The 18,344-nt window shown below is 64.7% G+C and overlaps 4 protein-coding genes across 6 annotated transcripts; 1 reads left to right on the forward strand and 3 right to left on the reverse strand.

Annotated features, from left to right (window-relative positions):
• Positions 1-391: 391 nt before the first annotated feature.
• CYSRT1 (cysteine rich tail 1) lies at positions 392-3,838 on the reverse strand. Its single transcript, XM_073890033.1, has 3 exons — positions 3,712-3,838; positions 1,260-1,315; positions 392-804 (listed from the first exon to the last, which is right to left on the reverse strand). Exon 3 carries the CDS (start codon positions 794-796, stop codon positions 392-394), a length of 405 nt encoding a protein of 134 aa, XP_073746134.1. The 5' UTR covers positions 797-804; positions 1,260-1,315; positions 3,712-3,838.
• A 454-nt stretch (positions 3,839-4,292) lies between these two features.
• Positions 4,293-6,136, forward strand: RNF208 (ring finger protein 208). The gene is made up of 2 exons (XM_025864836.2): positions 4,293-4,426; positions 4,634-6,136. Exon 2 carries the CDS (start codon positions 5,157-5,159, stop codon positions 5,952-5,954), a length of 798 nt encoding a protein of 265 aa, XP_025720621.1. The 5' UTR covers positions 4,293-4,426; positions 4,634-5,156; the 3' UTR covers positions 5,955-6,136.
• Positions 6,137-6,669: 533 nt separating this feature from the next.
• LOC141371914 (ring finger protein-like) lies at positions 6,670-8,851 on the reverse strand. The gene is made up of 2 exons (XM_073890036.1): positions 8,682-8,851; positions 6,670-8,481 (listed from the first exon to the last, which is right to left on the reverse strand). The coding sequence occupies exons 1-2, from the start codon at positions 8,763-8,765 to the stop codon at positions 7,417-7,419; spliced, it is 1,149 nt and encodes a 382-aa protein (XP_073746137.1). The 5' UTR covers positions 8,766-8,851; the 3' UTR covers positions 6,670-7,416.
• Positions 8,852-8,960: 109 nt separating this feature from the next.
• On the reverse strand, positions 8,961-18,322 carry NDOR1 (NADPH dependent diflavin oxidoreductase 1). 3 transcript variants are annotated; one of them, XM_025864888.2, is made up of 14 exons: positions 18,087-18,322; positions 17,655-17,732; positions 13,093-13,190; positions 12,093-12,191; positions 11,910-12,011; positions 11,623-11,832; positions 11,247-11,368; positions 10,917-11,137; positions 10,710-10,817; positions 10,419-10,533; positions 10,137-10,283; positions 9,938-10,056; positions 9,768-9,862; positions 8,961-9,684 (listed from the first exon to the last, which is right to left on the reverse strand). In XM_025864888.2, the coding sequence occupies exons 1-14, from the start codon at positions 18,219-18,221 to the stop codon at positions 9,540-9,542; spliced, it is 1,794 nt and encodes a 597-aa protein (XP_025720673.1). In that variant the 5' UTR covers positions 18,222-18,322; the 3' UTR covers positions 8,961-9,539. The 3 variants fall into 3 exon arrangements, with proteins under 3 accessions (XP_025720673.1, XP_025720674.1, XP_073746136.1); XM_025864889.2 differs by having other exon boundaries at positions 17,655-17,683; positions 18,087-18,217; XM_073890035.1 differs by lacking the exon at positions 8,961-9,684 and having other exon boundaries at positions 9,768-9,865.
• Positions 18,323-18,344: the final 22 nt, after the last annotated feature.

An 18,344-nucleotide genomic window follows, 5' to 3' on the forward strand; every position in this document is an offset into this window, starting at 1 on the left:
GACCCACAACATAGGGTGGCTTCCCCGCCCCTGAATGTCCCACAGAGGCCGAGGCCTGCGGTGTTGTGCAGCCCGGGACCCTCTTCCAGGGCGCAACAGTGAAGGGGAGCAACCAGAACAGAGCTCGCTCCGCTTTATTGCCTGGGCCATGGGCCCCGGGGGAGGTGGTGGAGGCTGTCCTCCGGGCCATCGCAGCCGGTGCCCGGGCCCGCTTGCAAGGGGCTGGAGCTGGGCGGTCGGCCTTCTCGGCAGGTAGGCGCTCCTGTGCAGGGTGCGAAGGGGCCAGTGCCCGTGCCAATGGGCCGGTGGCTGCCCCGAGGAGGAGGGCAGCACTGCGGCCGCCCAGGCCGCGGTGGGTCCTGCAGCAGCCCACGGCCTGGCAGGGGCTGGGCTAGAAGATGGTGCAGCAGCCGTGGCAGCGGCAAAAGCGAGGGCAGTGGCAGCAGGGACAGCAAGGGCAGCAGCAGCAGTGGTGGGCGATGTCGTCCCCACGCCCGATGGGTGGCCGGCCGGCGTAGGTCAGTGCTGCTGGGCGCTGCCCACTCCCGTGGGGGTTGCCGGGCTGCGGCCAGACCTGCTGGCCCTGGATCTGGGCAGCCCCCTTGGTCCCCTTGGCGCCTTTGCCCTCTGGGGCCTCCTCGGTGGGCTCTGAGGGGCAGGACCCCGCAGGCAGAGGCTGCGACCCCTGGGAAGAGGGAGCCACCTCCAGCTGCTGCCCCAGGTCGGGCCGCAGGTGAGCCCGGGGGATGCTGACTCGGGCATAGGGGTTCTTGACGACCGTCTCTTGTGGGTCCATGGCCCGGCCTGGCAGGGGCAGGCAGAGGAGACAATATTGGCTCAGGGGAGGAGAGAAGCTACAGCCCAAGAAAGCTACCCCGCCCCCCCCCCCCCCCCCCAAAGCCACCCCGGGGGGGCGACCTGCGGCGGCAGCTGGGGGGCGCTGGCCCCTCCCAGGGGGGGGGGGGGGGGGCGGGTGTGGGGCGGGGGGGGGGGGGTGCCACCCCCCAAAAGAACCCCCCCCCCCCCCCCCCCCCCCCCGTGGAAAAGCCAGGCTGTGGAGATGCCGCAGTGTAGCCGGCCTGTGTGTCAGCGTGCCCGTGCACAGGGGGGGAGCTCAGTGTGAGGGCCAGTGTGTCCCAGCCGCCCTCCCCGCACGGCCTGTGATGGAGCTGCGAATGGGCCGGGAGGCTGGGGGAGGCAGCTGGGCTGTGCCCATGGTTGAGCCCCAGTGCAGAGAAGCCCCTCAGCCCAGGACCCACCTGAAGTGGTGATGGCAGCCGTCGACCCTCTCGTCCTGTGGGCCAGGTCCCAGTGCCTATGAGGTAAGTAACTGGCAGCTAGCTGCCTTTTCCCTCCTGGGGAGGGGCGGGGCCATGGGGTGGAGCTCAAAGATGGGGTTCCCAGGATCCCAGGAGGCCCCGGCTCATCCAGCACAGAAGTCACCCACCCTTCCTCCTCTGGTGGGTGGTGGCCCCTGCTGGGGCTCCAAGGGGCACTGACTGCCCGGGTGACTCAGCCTCCACGCATCTGGGGCACGTCCTCGGCCCTCCAAAGGCCTGCAGCTCGCCAGGAAGGAGGGCAGGAGGTAAGCCTGCTGTCAGCCTCAGATCCCAGGCCATCGCTCACACACCTCGAAGCCCCTGCTTTGAGGCAGAGGACAGAGGTCCTCCCTTCAAGCCAAGCCTCTACCTGGCAGACAGAGACTAAGGTGTTTGAGAGCACAGCCTGCTTGGAGGTTTGCATTTGCAAAAAAGGTTTGAATTACACACCTTTGCTATAACTATTCTTAAAATTGGCGATGTACAGGGGCTTCATTGACAAGTGACTCTTCTGGCTCATTTTTTAAAAATATTTTACTTATTTATTTATTTATTTAAGAGAGAGAGGACAAGCAGGGGGAGGGGTAGAGGGAGAAGCAGGCTCCCCGCGGAGCAGGGAGCCCGATGTGGGGCTCGATCCCAGGACCCTGGGACCATGACCTGAGCCGAAGGCAGACGCTCCACCGACTGAGCCACCCAGGTGTCCCTTCTGGCTCATTTCTGAAACTGCAGTTTCCCTCTCCTTGGTGGGCTCGCAGACCGCAAACTCCCCACCTCACCAGCGTCTGCATCCTTGGAACTCACACCTCCTCCCACCTTCATCTGTGAGGGGGCAGGTAGCACCTGCCACACAGGGTCGCCTTGTTTTGTGGTGACAATGGATGTGAGCACTCGGGTCTGGGCCTGGCACTGGTGATCTTCCCCCAGAGCCATCTGGGCGGTAGGGTGGGGCCGGGACACGCACCCCCAGTCCTTGGTGCCCAAGGGAACCCCCAAGGAAGGGCGGGACCAAATCAGACGTGGCTCAGAGGCCGGGGGGACCGGGGTGGCCTGCATGAGGCCAGTCAGACCGGTCCGGGCACGAGTTCTACAGATGTGGCACCGGGTGAGGAGGGAAGTCCTCCCGGGGCCCGGGACTTCGCAGGTGTATGACAGATGTTCATTGCGCAGGCTCCAAGAGCCCCGCCCACTGCCCCTACAGACTCCGCCCCTTGCTGCGAGGCAGAGGCTGGCGCATGCGCGCAACAGGGGCGGCCGGCGAGAACTTTATTCCCCAGAAGCCTCCGCGCTCAAAGGTTTCTCTAAAGACCCGGTTCGGGGTCCGCTGGCCTTGGACGGTCCAAAACTCAGCCTGGGCGGCCCAGCTCTGACCCGCAGGGCTCCGGCTCCGGGGGCGTGGACTTGGGCGGGCTCGGGGAGGTGGGCCTGCACGGGGCGGGACCTCATGTCCAGGGGCGGGGCCTCAGGGCAAGGGGTGGGGCCTGGTGGCCGATGCCTCCTTGGGTGCGCGCCCAGCGGGTCGCTGGGAAGTTGAGCAAAACTGGAGACCGAGGCTGGCTTCCTAGCCCTCCCCTGGCCGGGGCTCTCTCAGTTGCTCCACCTTCACGCCAGAGCCCATTAGGGCCTCGCTGCCCATCCTGCCGGGCACCTGCTCACCTGCACACCTCCCACACCCGCTCTCGCTAAATGGCTTTGGAAACTGATCCCGAGGTCGCACAGAGCTGCAAAGTACCCCTATGGCACACGTTCGCTCCTCCAGTCTGTTTTGCCCGCGTGGGCTTCCTCACCAGGAATAGGGACCTCTCTGGGCTCTGCTGCCCTGAAGGACCCCTGGGCAAGGCCTACAGCCAGGTGTGGTCAGGCCTGTCCAGAGGAGAGGGGCCTGTGGCCAGAAGACGCTGAGCCTGTCCAGGGTCAGGCACAGGGCCCGGTGCCGGTCGCAGGAATGCTAGCATGCCATGTAGGAGTGGGAGCAGGTCAGGGGGTGGCACTGCGGAGGCCCCCCACCCCGCAGCTGTGGTCCCCTGCCCAGTAGTTGTCAACATGTTCTCTGCCTTTTCTCTCAGCTGAGGGCTCCCCACAGGCAGAGGGTATATCCCAGGGAATCAAGGAAGCCTGGCTTGAGGAGGAAGCAGAAAGGAATGGGGCCTCTATGCTGGGTGGGGTCAGGTTAGCACACAAATATGTGACAGCAGGGCACGTGCTGACCTGGTGGGGTGCCGGAAAGGGCCACCCCACCCTGGGTGCGTGTCCTCCGTGGGCTGCCCCGCTGGCCTGTCCAGGTGTCTGCCTGACCTGCACCCTCCACCCCACCCATCTGTGCAGCGTTCTTGCCCTTGGAGTCTTCTCCCAGCTACTGCCCCCCCTCTCCATCCTTGAGTATCTTGCTCACCCTCTACGGTCACCTCGTCCTCGTTGAGTCCGTCCGCCTTGAGCACAACCTGGGTGCGCTTGTGAGCGGGAGGCATGCGCACTGGGGACAGAGTGGAAGGACAGGCAGAGACCCTGACTCTCTGGGGGGACACGGGCGGTCTCCCGGCGGGGTCTGGTAGCCAGCTTCCCCGAGACCACCTCTCTCCGCTCCTCTTGCCTCCCTCCCTCTGGCATTGTGAGGCCCCAGGCTTCGAAGAACAGGATTTCCCTTCTAGAACTGGAGGTGGGGATCCCTGACTAGGACCCAGGGTCGGCCAGGCAGGACTCGGGGTGCGGGGGTACTGGAGAGGGGCAGCGCGGGGGTCCTGGTCCACACGCGGCTCGCTGGGGCGGGCAACCCCGGGAGCCGGCGCCAGGCCCGCGGCGATGGAGGGGCGGCTGAGAGACTGGCCCCGCCCCGCGGACCCCGCGCGGGTCCCCAGACGGGGGGTGGCGCTGCGGGCGCGGGCGGGCGCCGCGCGCACTGCGGTCCCCGCGCCTCCGCCGCAGAGCGCGCCACGCTCCGCACGCACCTGCCGCCGCGCCGCGCTGCCCGGAGCCCCGCGCCATCGCCCGAGGTCGCCGCCGGAGCCGCGGGAGCCGCCGGGCCGAGGCGCGCGCGTCGCATCCGGGCCTGCCTTTGAGACAACCTCTGCGGCGGCGGCGCGCGGCCCGGGGACGCCAGGCTGGGGCAGGTGAGCTCGGGCGGGGCGGGACGGACGCGGGGTCGCGACTCGCCGCCCCTTCCCACCCGGGCAGGGCTTGGGCCGTGGGGGCGGGGGCTGGGGCGGAGGCTGGGTCCCGAGTCCAGCGAGGGTTAGGGTCAGAGGTCGGGCGCCCTGTCTTTTGTGCAGGGTGAGGGTGGGCCCGGGCGCTGCCCTCACGCTGTCTCTCACCTGCAGCTCGGGCCTGGTCCAGGCCTCTCTTCTGCTCCCGCCGCCGCCGAGCCCGCGGCCTGGGGCCTCCCGCAGCCAGGGCTCAGGCTAGCTGCCTTCCCTGGGCGCCCTGTCCTGGAGCCATGGGGCCCACCTAGCCCCTGCCTGCCCGGATGTCCCTGCTCAGGGACTGCTGACCTCGGCTGCAGGGGGAGCTCCCCCCACGCCCCCTCGCCAGCCTCAGCAGCCAGAGACCCTGGGTGAGCCTCTGGGCCAGACCTGCAGCCCAGGGCAGCCTTCCATACCCCCCTGCCCCCGCCTCCCTCCTCCTCCCCCGCCCCTTCCTCCTCCTCCTCCTAGGACTGGACCAGAGAAGCCACTGGGGGGGGCCCTGCCCCCCCAGCTCTCGCCGGCCGCCCCCAGGAGTCCTCGGGGCGGCCGGGGTCCCCACCAGGCCTGGCGGGACCAGGATGCTGCTCCCTCTCCTCCTCCCCGGCCTCACCCAACGCCCCCACCCACCCGAACACCCAGTCTAACTGGAGAGAGCCGGATGCCGGTTGACCCTGGGCCCGAGGTGGGCAGTGGCTGGCCAGGCCTCCTCATGTCCTGCCTGAAGGGCCCCCATGTCATCCTCAAGATGGAGGCCATGAAGATTGTTCACCCTGAGAAGTTCCCTGAGCTGCCGGCGGCTGCCCCTTGCTTCCCACCTGCACCGCGGCCCACCCCTGCTCTGGCACCCAAACGCGCCTGGCCCTCAGACACAGAGATCATCGTCAACCAGGCATGTGGGGGGGACATGCCTGCCTTGGATGGGGCACCCCGCACCCCTCCCTTGCCACGACGGCCCCGAAAGGGCAGTGTGGAGTTGGGCTTCCCCCGAGTGGCGCCAGCAGACGAGGTCATTGTGAATCAGTACGTGGTGCGGCCTGGCCCTGCCACCTCGGGGCCCCCCGCTACAGCGGCACCAGCTTCAGGTGAGCCCCTGGAGTGCCCCACCTGCGGGCACACGTACAACGTCACCCAGCGGCGGCCCCGAGTGCTGTCCTGCCTGCACTCCGTGTGTGAGCAGTGCCTGCAGATTCTCTATGAGTCCTGCCCTAAGTACAAGTTCATCTCCTGTCCCACCTGCCGCCGCGAGACTGTGCTCTTCACGGACTACGGCCTGGCTGCACTCGCCGTCAATACGTCCATTCTGAGCCGCCTGCCACCTGAGGCACTGACCGCCCCGTCCGGTGGCCAGTGGGGGGGTGAACCCGAGGGCAGCTGCTACCAGACCTTCCGGCAGTACTGTGGGGCCGCGTGCACCTGCCACGTGCGGAACCCGCTGTCCGCCTGCTCCATCATGTAGCACCCACCCGCTCACCACTGCCCGCCAGTCCTTGCTCGCCGCTTCTTCAGGGATCCGGCCCTGCCCTGACACCCGTTGACCCCTCGCCCACCACAGCTTCTGGCCCCTACCCATGTGGCATTGTCGCTGCAGCCAACTCTGCCATTAAAACTCTTTGCCAAAGTTTGCACCTTGTTCCCTGGACTGAAGCCTGCTCTTGTGGCCTGTGCCCAGGGCTGCAGCCCAGACAGGGTCCAACCAGAGGTAGGCCCAGTGCCGCTTGGGGTCAGCCTGCTCTGCTTGCTGGGGCCAGGCTGGGCCAGGCACGGCACTCAGGAGGGCTGGGCCTGGTTGTGTGTATGTGTGTGCATGCGAATGCCCCACGTATCTGTGCAGAGCCAGCCAGCCTCCTGTGTGTGGGCAAAGGCGTGTCCTCTGCACTGGCTACTGGAGGTGGGGGCAGCTGGCTGGGGGACACCTCAGTCTCTCAGGCTCCTGGTACCCACCAGACCCTCTGAGGTTGTATGGGAATGGCCTCTGAGCCAGTCTGAGCCAGGGTCGAGACAAAGGCTGCCTGAGACCATGGTGGGGTAGGAGGACCCAGGGGCCTTCGATCTTGTACTCCACTACCTGGACTTGGGAAGGAAGCTTTGTGGTGGAGTGGGGAGAGGAGGGTTGGGGAGAGCCGCAGGGTGCCGAGGGAGGGGTAGAGACGTCGAGAACATGGGACGAGGTCTCGGTGGCAGCTGCTGTGTATTGAGAGCCATTTCTTGGGCCAGGCACAGCACTCAGCATGTCACCCACCAACCCGTGAGGTCGTGCAGATTGTGTCTGTCTTTTAGATAAAGGTCCCAGGCTCAATGACAGGAGGTTACAGGGCACTCAGGGGCCTCGGGTCAGTGCTGCCCAGCCCCAAGGCCTAGTCGTTCGGGGACGTGTGCTGGACACCTGGCCGCTGGGGCCACCCCCTTGGGTCCTGACCCAGTGAGTGAGGAAGCTGTCTGTGGCCTGAGCTGGCACAGCAAGGGCCCCTCCCCTCTGCTGCCCTGACCTTCAGGGAAGACACACTGGCCCTTCTCTGGAACATGACAAGGTGGGGACCCTGCAGCCCCTGCCCAGGGCCCCACCCTCACCAAGGAGTCAGCTCAATACCAGCCTTCTGGGTTCACTTTTGCGTCCGCTGTGTCCCTCTTGCAGACAGGCCGGGTGGGTCAGGGAGAGGGGGGTGAAGTCAGGCCACAGGCCTCCTCCAGCACTGCCCACGGGCACCAGTAGTTAGCGTCAGGCGGCAGGGTGGTTTGAAGTCTCTGGCTCCTGGGTAGGCCTGGCCCCAGACCCGGGTCTGGATTGAAGGCTCGTGCCCGGCTCCGTCTCAGGCTTTTCAGTTTGGTCATCAGGCCTCAGGGCCAGCCTGGGGCTCCTGGTCCGTCGGTGGCCAGGACTGAGGCCCGGTGGTGCCGGTGGCAGGTGTGATAGGCCCTGCTCAGTGGCCAGAGCGGTCCAGCAGCACGAAGAGCAGCCCCAGCAGCATGAGTGGTGCGAAGATGAGCAACAGGCCCAGGAGCTCGAGGGCCAGCAGGCCCAGCAGTGCTAGGCGGCGGGTGCAGGGCCCTCGCTCCCGCAAGGCCCAGAGCCAGGCACCCAGGCAGGGCGGGCAGGGTAGGAAGGGTAGGCAGCCCTGGCCGCCCACGGGCCCCGCCAGGAAGCGTAGCTGGTAGCGGTGTTCTAGGGAGGCCCAGGGCCCAGGGCCCCGGCGGGGAGGCGCAGGGGGGCTCGGGGGCCGTGGGCCCTGCGGCCGGTCTGCCTGCAGCAGTTCCTCCTGCAGCCGGCAGATCTCCCACTCAAGCATGGGTGTCTTCTGACGACACAATGGGCAGCACACCTGGCCCAGGTTGGCGCTGGGGGCTGTGCCCAGCAGCTGGTGCAAGCAGCCCACGCACAGGCCGTGGCCACAGTTCAGCAGGGCCAGGCGGTGCTCACTGGGCCCGTAGGGCTCTGTGCAGATGGGGCACTCCTCCTCCCGCCACTCCCCTGCCTGATCCCCAGCCACATCCTCCCTTGCTTGCCCAGCCCAGGGGCAGGCTGTGGCCGTGGCCCCGAGCAGGGGCTCACTGTCTAGAGCCCCAGCACCCTGGGCGTTCCTAAGAACCCTGCTGTCCAAGTCTTGCTCTGCCAGCGCTTGGCGCGGGGGGGCCAGGCACTCCGGGCCCAGAGAGGCTGAAGGCAGACCAGTGAGTCCAGAGCTGAGGTCACAGGGGCCATGAGTGGGGGCCCTGGGGCAGGAGTTCGGATGGGTGGGCGGGGTCCCCAGGGTGGCGACCAGGGTGGTCGTGGCTGTGAAGGTCAGCGTGGCCCTCTGGGCACGGGCAGGGTCTGGCACTGACCTCGAAGCAGCGGCAGCCTGGTCCCCAGCGCCCAGCTCCTTGCCCCACCCTGGAAAGTCACGGTCGCTTGGGCCGGCTCCGGGCAGCTCTTGGGCCCACAGGTGCCGTCTCCACCGGATCTGACCCGACCCAGACGTGGCCACGGCCCTCCGCTGTGTTCGCAACTGACGGACGGAGGGACGGACTCCAAGTGGCAGCCTTGTGGGTAGGCCAGCCAGCCTGACTCCTCCTACAGGAATTCCCCTCGGGACCCTGAAGGCCCCTCCCAGGGGCGGGGACAATGGCTGCCCCGCCCCCCGCCTTCCCGCCCCCGCCGGGGACTGCTGCTCCCGGGCTGGGAAGGAACGGTCAGTACGCGCCCTACCTTCCAGGGCCCGCTTAAGGCTGCCCCCTGCTCTTCAGAGCCAGGGCAGACCTTGTACAAAGTGGGCAAACAGCCGGCACACATCACAGTAGAATCAGACCCCTAAGTGTTGCAACAAAGATGGCTGAGCAATGGTGCAGTGCCCACCATGGACGGCTGTCCCCATCCAGACCCGCTGTGGGCCACCCAGCCCCGCGAGGCACCAAGAGCTGTCCCCATCCAGACCCACTGTGGGCCATCCAGCCCCCCGAGGCACCGACAGTCACAAGGGAGAGCAGGTCAGAAGCAGCCACCCAGAACCCACAATTTATTACTGAAGCTTTCCAGGAGTGGGGCGGGGAAAGTCTGACTGGCTGGGGGGCCTCCTCCCACTGCTCTGGTCCTCACTGACTTCGGGCCCCGTGAGGCCCTGAGGCAGCACCGGGTGCTTTGTGGCAGAGGGTGACTGGGACCTGCTGTCCTCTAGGGCAAATGGCGGGGGGGGGGCATCGGGCACTCCCAGGGACCCTGCACCAGCTCAGAAGGCTCACTGGGGGTCCCTGCACCCCAGGTTCCTATGCTGTCTGGGGAGCCCCTGATGTCCATCAGGTTGCCCGCTCCTTCCTGAGGCACCGTCCCTACACAGGGTGATGCAGCCCAGGGACCACCCTGATCAGGACCCAAGTGGGGGCCAGTGGGGCAAGGCCAGCAGGAACCCTGGATGGGGGCAGGGTGGGGTGGTGAGTGGGCAGTGGTGTCGGGGCCGAGTATGGGACCCCAGGTGGACCGGAGCGAGGCTGTGCAGGGGACAGGGTGGGAGGTGATGGTGGCCCCCCGGAGGGCAGTGGCTAGAGTGGCCGAGGCCGGCAGGACGGCTCCTTAAGCCCACGTCTCACTCTGGAAACGCAGCGTCCGCTGGAGCCTGGCAAGGTAGGTAGCTGCATCAGGGGCCGAGAGTCCCCCCTGCTCCTGGAAGACCGATGTCAGGGCTTCTGCCACGTCTGCTGGCATGCACTTGGCGTTGCTGGAGGGACAGGCCAGGAGGGCTCAGTGTGGCTGGGACCCCTGAGGGCCGGCTCCCAACCCCACCCAGTGGCCCAGGCTCACCCTGCCAGGTAGAAGTAGGCACCCTGGCGGTCCAGCAGCTCCCACACCAGCGGCCCGAGCTCTCGGAGCCGATGCTGCACGTACACCTTCCGCTCCTACTGGGAGGTGGCAGGGGCTGGGGAGGTGAGTCTGCATCCTGGCCCCTTCCCCTCCCCTCCCAGCACACCCACCTGTTCCCGGGAGAAGGCCGTGAAGAGTGTCAGGCAGCCCCTCCCCTCCAGCTCCATCCACTCAGCCTCCCAGTAGAAGTCCTGGTCGCGCAAGCGGCAGCCAAAGAACAAAACGTTTCCTGGGGGAACACACAGTGGCCTCGAGGCTTGGCCCAGTCCAGCCCCAGCTGCCGCCCTGCCTAAGATCCCGTGTGCTCACCGCTCTGACCCTGGGCCACGCGCTCCTGGACAGCTGCTCGGAAAGGGGCCACGCCAGTGCCAGGGCCCACCATGATTACAGGTGTGCCTGGTGTCTGTGGGAAGGTCAGGCCCCCAGGCCGCACCCACAGTGGCACCTGGACAGGTCCTGTGGCAGGAGAGAGGAGGCATGAAGAGGCTCCGAGGACCAGGGCCCTAGCCCAGGACTGGCCGTGGTGCACAGGGGAGCACAGAGGCCCCGGGCCCAGTCCTCTACGCCCACCCTCCGGAAAGCAGGGGCCACCTTGCCCAGGATCCAGCGACGCCAGCCAGGAGGAGCAGAGGCCCCGGCGGGGCTCCTTGAGGCGGGTCTGGTACTGCACCACAGCCACGAGAATCTGCAGCCTCGAGGGGTGAGCCTGGGGGATGCGTGGTGGGTGCCCTGATCCACTGCTGTCCCTGCCTGCCACCCTGGCTTCAGGCTGCACCCACTTCACCCAGGGCTGGTCCCAGACGTAGGGTAGATGTGGAGGGTCGGGGTGACCCCCCAACCTATATGCGTCCCCGCCCTGGGCTCTGCCCCACAGGCCCTCACCAGCAGAGAGGAGGCAATGGAGAAGGCCCGTGGGCGGATCGGGGGGATGAGGTCCAGGAGGTAGTCTGCGGGGACGGCTCCGGCCGTGTGCGGGAAGTCACACAGCACCTGGGTAGAGACAGCCTCACGTGGGCTTTGGCCAGCACGGCCACGCGTGCCTGTGGCTCAGAGCCCCGGGCCTGCCCGCCTGCCCACGCCTGCTCACACCTCCAGGATGGTCCTGCGAGGCCGGTTGCAGTAGGAGTACAGCTCTTCCTGACCTTGGGGGGAACTGAAGTGCAGCAGCTTCTCCCGCTCCAGCTCATGGGGAGAGAGACAGGCCAGGAGCTCAAAGAAGGAACGGCGGGGCACACTGGCAATGTCCAGGTAGTGGGACACAAGGTGCCTCACGGAGCAGGGCTGGGGCAGCCGCGCAGGGCAGGGCACACCTGCAGTGGGGGGCAGGACACGGCGGAGGGCTGAGTACGCCAGCAGACCCCCGCGGGGGGCGGAGAACGGGTGGCCACGGCCGGGCCTCCCCTGGCCCCTGGCGCTCACCTGGCTCCCGGGGCAGCAGGGTGAAGTTCTGCTCTGGGTCCAGGCCCAGCACCTGGCAGAACCGCTGGGTGTGGCTGGCCGCGTTCTCAGGCTGGATCAGCACCACGTCGCCAGCTGCAAAGCTGTGTGGGAAAGCCGCAGGGAGGAGTGAGGGGGTGTGGGCCGGGCACCGGGGGCACAGGGGAGGGCGCCAGGGGGATGGAAGCAAGAGTCCAGGGAGGGCCGGGGTGAGGGGTCCTCGGACAGAAGCGTCTCCCTGCCGCCTGGCCCGTACCCCTCCACCCTGCTGAGTGCCTGCTCTCCAGGTTTGGGAGCGGACCTTCTGCACCCCCAGCCACGGCCCCCCACTGCCCGCCTGGTGTCTCAGGCCCCTCACCTGAGCCCAGAGCCTGTGATGTCGAACTCCATCAGCCGAACGTCCTGGAAGTGCGAGGGGCCGGTGACTCTCTGGTTGGTGACCATGGGTGCCAGGAAGGGCTGCTGCTCGGATGGGGGACCTTGAGGCTCTGTGCCAGCCGCGCGCTGCCCCTCAGAGCACACCCTGGGGGCCACCGGGAGGAAGTGCAGCGTGAACTTGGAGGGCAAACTGTGGAGAGGGACATGCCGGTCAGGCTGCCAGCAGGGCCTCTGGCCGCTCCGCTGCACCTGTCGGCCCACACTCACGGGACTCCGGCGGGGATCGTGCCAAGGTCAAGGGGCACGGGGTACAGCCCCAGCACCTTCCCCCATAGATCGGGCAGCCAAGGGTCGATGGCAGCATCAGGCCTGGAGAGAGAGCGTGTGCGGGCTAGTCTGAGGGGCCCCTGCTCCCAGGCCCTGCAGGGCAGCGCTCCCCACTCCACTCACCCCAGCTCATGCTGGTCATCGCCCAGGCACACGGGCAGGAGGGCGCGGCCCCCAAGCTGCAGCAGCCGACGGTGTAGCTTCTTGGCCACAAAATTGAACCTTTGGAGGGAGAGTGAGGCTCGGGCAGGCTCCAGCCCCAGGGCCGCAGGGTGGCGAAGGGGAAGCAGCCCCAAACGAGCCCACAGCGCCTCGCAGGGAACGCTGTCAGTAGGAGGGGCTCCCCACCCCCACCCCCCTCGTGCCTGTGTTTGCGCCACCACACACAAGTGTCTACGGGAGGCACGGAACAAAACCCCCAGCAGGGGAGTGTCACACCGCTGCTGTCCCAGCCCCCCTCCGGCTGCACCTGGCTTTGGAGGCGGCAGCACCCAGCGGGCCCTCCCTCAGCCCCTGCGCACACGGTTGGGGGTTTCCACGATTCAGTGACCTGACGACTCGCATACCCTTAAATGCAAAGCCCTCGGTGCTGCTTTAGGAAGGAAAGGCAACATACCCTTAGCTTGGGACATACGTGTGTCCTGAAGATCTAAGAGGTGGTCACTCCGCCATACCCAGGGAAACAGTGGCCTTGGGGTGGCTCCCAGGGGCTGGGGGGCTTTGGGGCCCCTCTCGCTTATCCCCACTGCACCGTTCTCTGCTCTCTTTGTACACCCAAATATCTCCCGACTACGTGCTTTCCTAAGAGTGCAAGGAGTCAGCAGGCCTTTGCTGCTCTGGGTCCCATGTCCACTTAGGATGCTGGCCAGGTCCAGACATCACCCCCTGCCCTAGAAGACATCCCCACTTTGCTGCCCTGCCAGCCTCCGGTCTGTTCCCTGCGCACCCTTCGAAACCCCGCTGCTCCCCGGTGGTCCCTGCAGAAGCAGGACGCACAGCCTGGTCCCAGCCCGAGGTCCAGCGGGAGCCCCGGGGGCCGAGTCAACCGTCCCTCTACAGCACGCTTTGTGCTCAACCCCGAGGACAGTCCTCGTGGGCCAGCAGCCCTCCCGCCCCTACTCACTTGGCATACGAGGAGTCGCCGAGGCCCAGGACGGCAAAGTCCATCTGACAGAGGGAGGTCGGTGGCAGATTCTTCCGGAATATGAACCTCCAGAAGTTCTACAGCCAGGAGAAGCCAAGTTAGAGGTCCTGCTCTAGACCACCGGGGTCCCAGGGTAGGGTAGGGAGGAGCTGCATGCTGGACCCACCCTGCTCCTCTAGACCTTTGTTACTAAAACAAGACCGGTTTTTATTCTATCAGGATGGCAAAAATAAATAAATACATAAATAATTGGGAAAAGGCAGAAAGTCATAAAAAAGAAAGTTGCCCAGGGGGCGCCTGGGTGGCTCAGTAGGTTGAACCTCTGATTCTTGGTTTCAGCTCAGGTCTTGATCTCAGGGTCGTGGGATTGAGCCACATGCCGGGCACCACGCTGCTCAAGATTCTCTCCCCTCCCTCTCTGAAATAAGTAAATCTTAAAACAAAACAAAACAAAACAAAACATAGAAAAAGAAAGCAAGCACGCTGCCCCAGAGCCACCACCAGAAGGTGGAGCTTCACCCCATCCTGGGCAGAGGACTCGGAGAGAAGGCTGCTGGGGTCCAAAGCAGGGAGGCCACGGCTGCTGCCCGCCCCCCAGGTCTCCCCAAGGTGGGGGAAGCCCCTGCTTCTGCTCGGGTCTCCCCTGGCCACGGCTACGCCTCTGTGCCAAGAGTCCTGTGTCCCGAAGGCCCCTCCACCCCCAGCTCTGAAGCCCGGGCGGCCACAGGCACCCCTGCAGCCCCCAGGGGTCTTAGTCCCCCCCCCCTCAGTGGAAGGTGAAGTTTCTCTCCCTTGGGAGCCCCCTCCGGGCCCCAAGCCCCCATCAGCGTGCTTGGTACTCAGTGCTGCCCCCGCGGCTTCCCACCTAACTCGCTGTGCAGGCTGAGGACCCAGAGCTGTGCCCTTCCCCAGGGCATGCTCATCCCCACTGTCTGGCCATCCCAGACCCCCAAGGTCACAGCCCGGTGCCTCTCCTTCCCACCGGGGGGCCCTCACGGTCCTGGGCCTCTGTCCCAGCCTCCGGGGGCACTTTGCCAACACAGATCACCTTCAGCCCGCAGCGGCCTGAGCCCTGGTGACACCTACTTCTGTGTGCGGTCCAGGACTTGAGCTGCACTCCACCTCCCCTCTGCTTCTTAGCTCTAGAGACAGACGCCCCCTGGGGTGGAGGGACCCCGGCCCTGTCCAGGCACAGCTCTGCCCACTGGCCCTGGGCCACCCCTGGCCTCCCCAAGGACTGTGCTGCATCAGCCCCTGCTGGGGACTACACCCACTCTGCCTCCGGGGACCTCTCCTGTGCGCTCCTCCTTAGAGACCGGTTTCCTGAAGCCTGCAGAGAACGTCCTTCAGGTGCTTGCTGAGAAGCAGCCCAGTGAACGTACACCTCTCACAGCTCTGCATCTGAGCATGCCCGGGCCCTCCCTTCACAAGGGCCGGCAGGTTAGCGGGGAACACTGCCACGGGAAATCCTCTTTCCGAAGAGCCCGAGGCCCTGCTCCCAGCTGGTCCAGCTGGGCCACGGGGGCCGAGAAGCCAGTGTCCTCCCGTGTCCTGCTGTCTGTCCCCAGGAACCGCAACCACCACCACGTGGCGGGGGCCTTCCCATCCAGGTGGGCCCTTCCCAGGCGCGGGCGGGCTCTCTCCGTTCTGGGACATCGTGTGACGCTCTGGTCAGTCTTCCCACTCTGTGGTTCGCCTTCTGAGGTTACTGGAATGACCTTAGGGTTTTGATTTGTGTCCTAGCTCATTTTTTGTTACACATTCCAGTAGAATGTCTCAACTTCACTCTCTGATCTTTTCAAGTTTTCCTGACATTGTTTTCAAGAGCATTTCCTCTGTTTACAGGTTCGTCCTGTTTCATGTGCTCTTGTCTCGCGGGTGCCGGGCTCTGGAGGGTCTGCCCGTCTCTGCTCCTCCAGGTTACGTCTGCGCTTGTCTTGGTCTTTCAGTGGCGCCCTTCCCTGAGGCTGTGGTGGTTCTTCACGGTTCCCCTGGACTTCAGAAGCTGACAGAAAACCGTGAGTTTGGGCCTGTCACCCAGTGTGGGTTTCCCGGCCAGGATCCTGCTGGGTCTTCTGTGGTTACTCACTTTCCTGACAGAGGGCTCCCCGTGTCCGCTGCCTGGGAGCCCGGGCCTGGCTTCAGGGTTCTGAGGGCCGAGGCAAGGCAGCCAGCATTTGGTACACAGCTGGTCACTGAGCCAGGTCTTCAGCAGGACCCATGCCCCCTCCTCCGCGTCCCTGGGCCCTCAGTCCGCAGCCTCTCCCAGGAGCCTCCAGGCCCCGCTGTGGTTGCGGAGGGCTCTCTCCTGTCCACGTCCACGGTGGGGTCTATGCCTGCCATCTTCCTTGTCCACCCTCATTCAGGGATGACCAGCACCTCCTTCGTGCTGCTGGTGTCTGATACCCCGTCTGTACCCCAGCCGACCTCCTCCAAGTCTTTGTCTCCCCTCCCCTCCCTTGCCCTGTGCCCTGGGTATCCACCCTCCACCTCCTGCTTCTGGCTCCCAGGTCTGCCTTCTCTTCTGCCCCTCTTCCTGTCTGAGGAGACCCCCCCGATCGTGCTGGGGTCTCAGCCCCAGGTCTCCTATGTCATCCCCGGGTGACCTTGTTCTTCAAGCTCAAGCCTCTTTCTCCCCCAGACTCCCCACTCCCAGCATTTAACAGGTCTCTCTCTTCTTTTTTTTTTAAGGATTTTATTTATTTGAGAGTGAGCAAGCAAGCAAGAGAGCACAAGCTGTGGGGGAGAGGCATGAAGGAGAAGCAGACTCCTTGCTGAGCAGGGAGCCCGATGCAGGGCTCAACCCCAGGACTCGGATCATGACCTGAGCCGGAGGCAGACGCTTAACTGACTGAGCCCCCCGGGCGCCTCATCTCGCTCAACTTATTAACACCTTCTTTCCGACCCCTTCGCCCCAATCACAGCCAGAATCATTTGTTTGTTTCCTGTAGGCTCCACGTTGGGCGTGGAGTTTAAACTCACGACCCTGAGATCACAACCTGAGCTACGATCAAGAGTCAGACACCCAACCGACTGAGCCACCCAGGCGCCCCTTTTGTTTCACGTAGAGACATTCTTAAGATTCTCTCCACTCACTTAGTTCTCGACCCCGTGACTCACTTCTCTCCCTGCGAGTCACTGAAACTGCTCTCCCCAAAGTCACCAGCAGGCCCTTTGCTGATAAACCAATGCTGCTCAGGCCTTATCTCACTTCTGTGCAGCTTTGAGCGCTGGAAACCTTCCTCTCAGAAGTCACCTCTGTGCCCTTGACCTTGGATTTGGTACACTCCCTTTTTGCTGCTGGGGCCACTTTCCTGACCCTCACAGGCTTTCCTCCACCTCTCATGCCCTTGGTTTTCAGGGCAATCTGTCCCAGGAGAGAGGGAGAGCTTCCTTTCTCATGCCTCACCCAGGATACTTGCTAGAGCTCCACACCAACCTTGCACCTCGACCTGAATGACTCCTAGCACTTGACCTCCCTGGTCTCTATCTCTGTGCCCGGAACTACCAGCCATTCTGGTCCCCGAGCCCGAATCCCTGTTTGATTCCGTGTCCTCTCGATTCTACCCTGACATCTCCGGAGTGTGTCTATTTTTCTCTACTGCCTGCCACCCTCCTGGTCCAGGCCGCCAGTCTCGCCTGCACTGCGCATACTCTGGAGCTGTTCTCGCTCTGCTATAGCCCATCCCCCCTCTTGACAAGGGGCAGTTTTGCTAGAGTACAAATGTGACTGTGTCACCCGGTGGATTCCACAGCCCTTCACTTCCAGTCCTTCCACCTTGCTGTGGCTGCTGGGCTCCTTGGGATCAGGTCCAGCTTCCTGCCTCTCTTCTCCCCTCCCACCCTGATGCTCTCCTTGGCTCTGTGCTACTGAGCTGCTTTCACTCTTCCCACTCTACCCTCTGCACAGGCTTCCTCCTCTTGCCTGGCCAGCCCCCACTTATCCTCAGGACTTAGCCTACACACCTTTCTTCTCGAGAGCTCTCCCTGAGCCCCGAGGTTGGGCTGGATAGCTTTTATGAATGCCCCCAGGACATCTGGTACTTTCCCTGGCAGTATGTATCTCCTAGTATTGTAAGTGCCTGTGAAAGTTGTTGCTTGTGCTATAATGTGAGCTCCATGAGGACAGAAATAGGTTCATGGCTGGATTCCCAGCACTAGATCATGCTTGGAATAGAATGTGTACTCAAAAGACGTTCACAAAGAACTGAAGAATGTTCTGGGAAGGTCCACCAGTTCTGAAATACACACACAGACCCAGACTTGATTCATACACAGCCCCAGAGAAAATAGTGCAGGTTAAAATGGAGAACAAGGCTATTTGGTGGCCTGTGAAGAGTTTATTAGGGAGGACAGCGGCGCCAGAGCCCCCAGCTCCATCCGAAGATACCCTTCCCAATCCAGAGCTCACGTGCAGCGGTAGGTATAGGAGGGCAAGTGTTTATCGTGCTTCTGGGACTCTCCAGGCAAAGAAAACAGAGTGAGGGTCCAGGGCAGGGATCTGAGCTCCTGAGCAAAGAAAGCCTTCGGGTCGGCCTTACCTTCATGTTGTCAGGGGGATCTCCTTGGCCTGTAGTTGCACAAACAAATATCACCAGGGTCTCATTAATCAGATTCACCTCAACAAAAAGACACACGTGTAAGACCTCGGGCTGTAACGACTAGGCACCCTCTCGGCAGCCTGGCGCCCTCTCCCTCGCTCACGGCGGTAGGACACCACCTCAGTGGGCGCCGCGAACGGCCGGCCGGCCGGCCCTTTTTCTCTTTCGGGCTCCACCCTCCCACCTTGCCTGCTCCCTCCCTCCATGCGCTGAGCCAAGCCACTGTCCCCAGGTTCTCCCGCCCCCTAAACCCGCCATAAACGAAGGGCCTGCTGTCAGACAAAATGCGGCGCCCTGCGGTCGAGGGCTCGGAGCGGGGCTGGCGCCCCAGGCCTGCTCGGTCTCCCCGCCGAGGCCCTAGGGCGCCCTCACCACTGAGTAAGAGTCCAGGGCCTGCACCCGGCAGTCGAGCCGCCGGCGCCGAGCCTCGCGGCCCAGCCTCTCCGACACATCCTGAGCCGTGCCTGTCTGGCTGCCGAAGAGCACCAGAAGGCCCGGGCTCGGCATCGGGACGACCGGGAGACGCCCGCACCCAGGCACCGGGCCGGCTAACAGCTCCCACAAGCCTGGGCGGCCCAGGCCCGCTTGGACTTCCGACTTCCGGTGGTGGCCGGAAGTGACGCCTTCAGG

Source organism: Callorhinus ursinus, unplaced genomic scaffold, assembly GCF_003265705.2.
Source record: "Callorhinus ursinus isolate GAN/ISIS: 27379988/994484 unplaced genomic scaffold, GSC_fseal_2.0 scaffold125, whole genome shotgun sequence".
Lineage (NCBI taxonomy): Eukaryota > Metazoa > Chordata > Mammalia > Carnivora > Otariidae > Callorhinus > Callorhinus ursinus.

Excerpts from the sequence above, each read along its gene's own strand:
- CYSRT1 (XM_073890033.1), bottom strand. The coding sequence starts at position 796 with ATGGACCCACAAGAGACGGTCGTCAAGAACCCCTATGCCCGAGTCAGC.
- RNF208 (XM_025864836.2), top strand. The coding sequence starts at position 5,157 with ATGCCGGTTGACCCTGGGCCCGAGGTGGGCAGTGGCTGGCCAGGCCTC.
- LOC141371914 (XM_073890036.1), bottom strand. The coding sequence starts at position 8,765 with ATGTGTGCCGGCTGTTTGCCCACTTTGTACAAGGTCTGCCCTGGCTCT. Across the intron at positions 8,482-8,681 it reads CCTTAAGCGGGCCCTGGAAG|TTGCGAACACAGCGGAGGGC; the intron begins GTAGGGCGCGTA and ends TCCGTCCGTCAG.
- NDOR1 (XM_025864888.2), bottom strand. The coding sequence starts at position 18,221 with ATGCCGAGCCCGGGCCTTCTGGTGCTCTTCGGCAGCCAGACAGGCACG. Across the intron at positions 17,733-18,086 it reads CCCTGGACTCTTACTCAGTG|GTGAATCTGATTAATGAGAC; the intron begins GTGAGGGCGCCC and ends CTTTTTGTTGAG. Across the intron at positions 13,191-17,654 it reads ATCCCCCTGACAACATGAAG|AACTTCTGGAGGTTCATATT; the intron begins GTAAGGCCGACC and ends TCCTGGCTGTAG.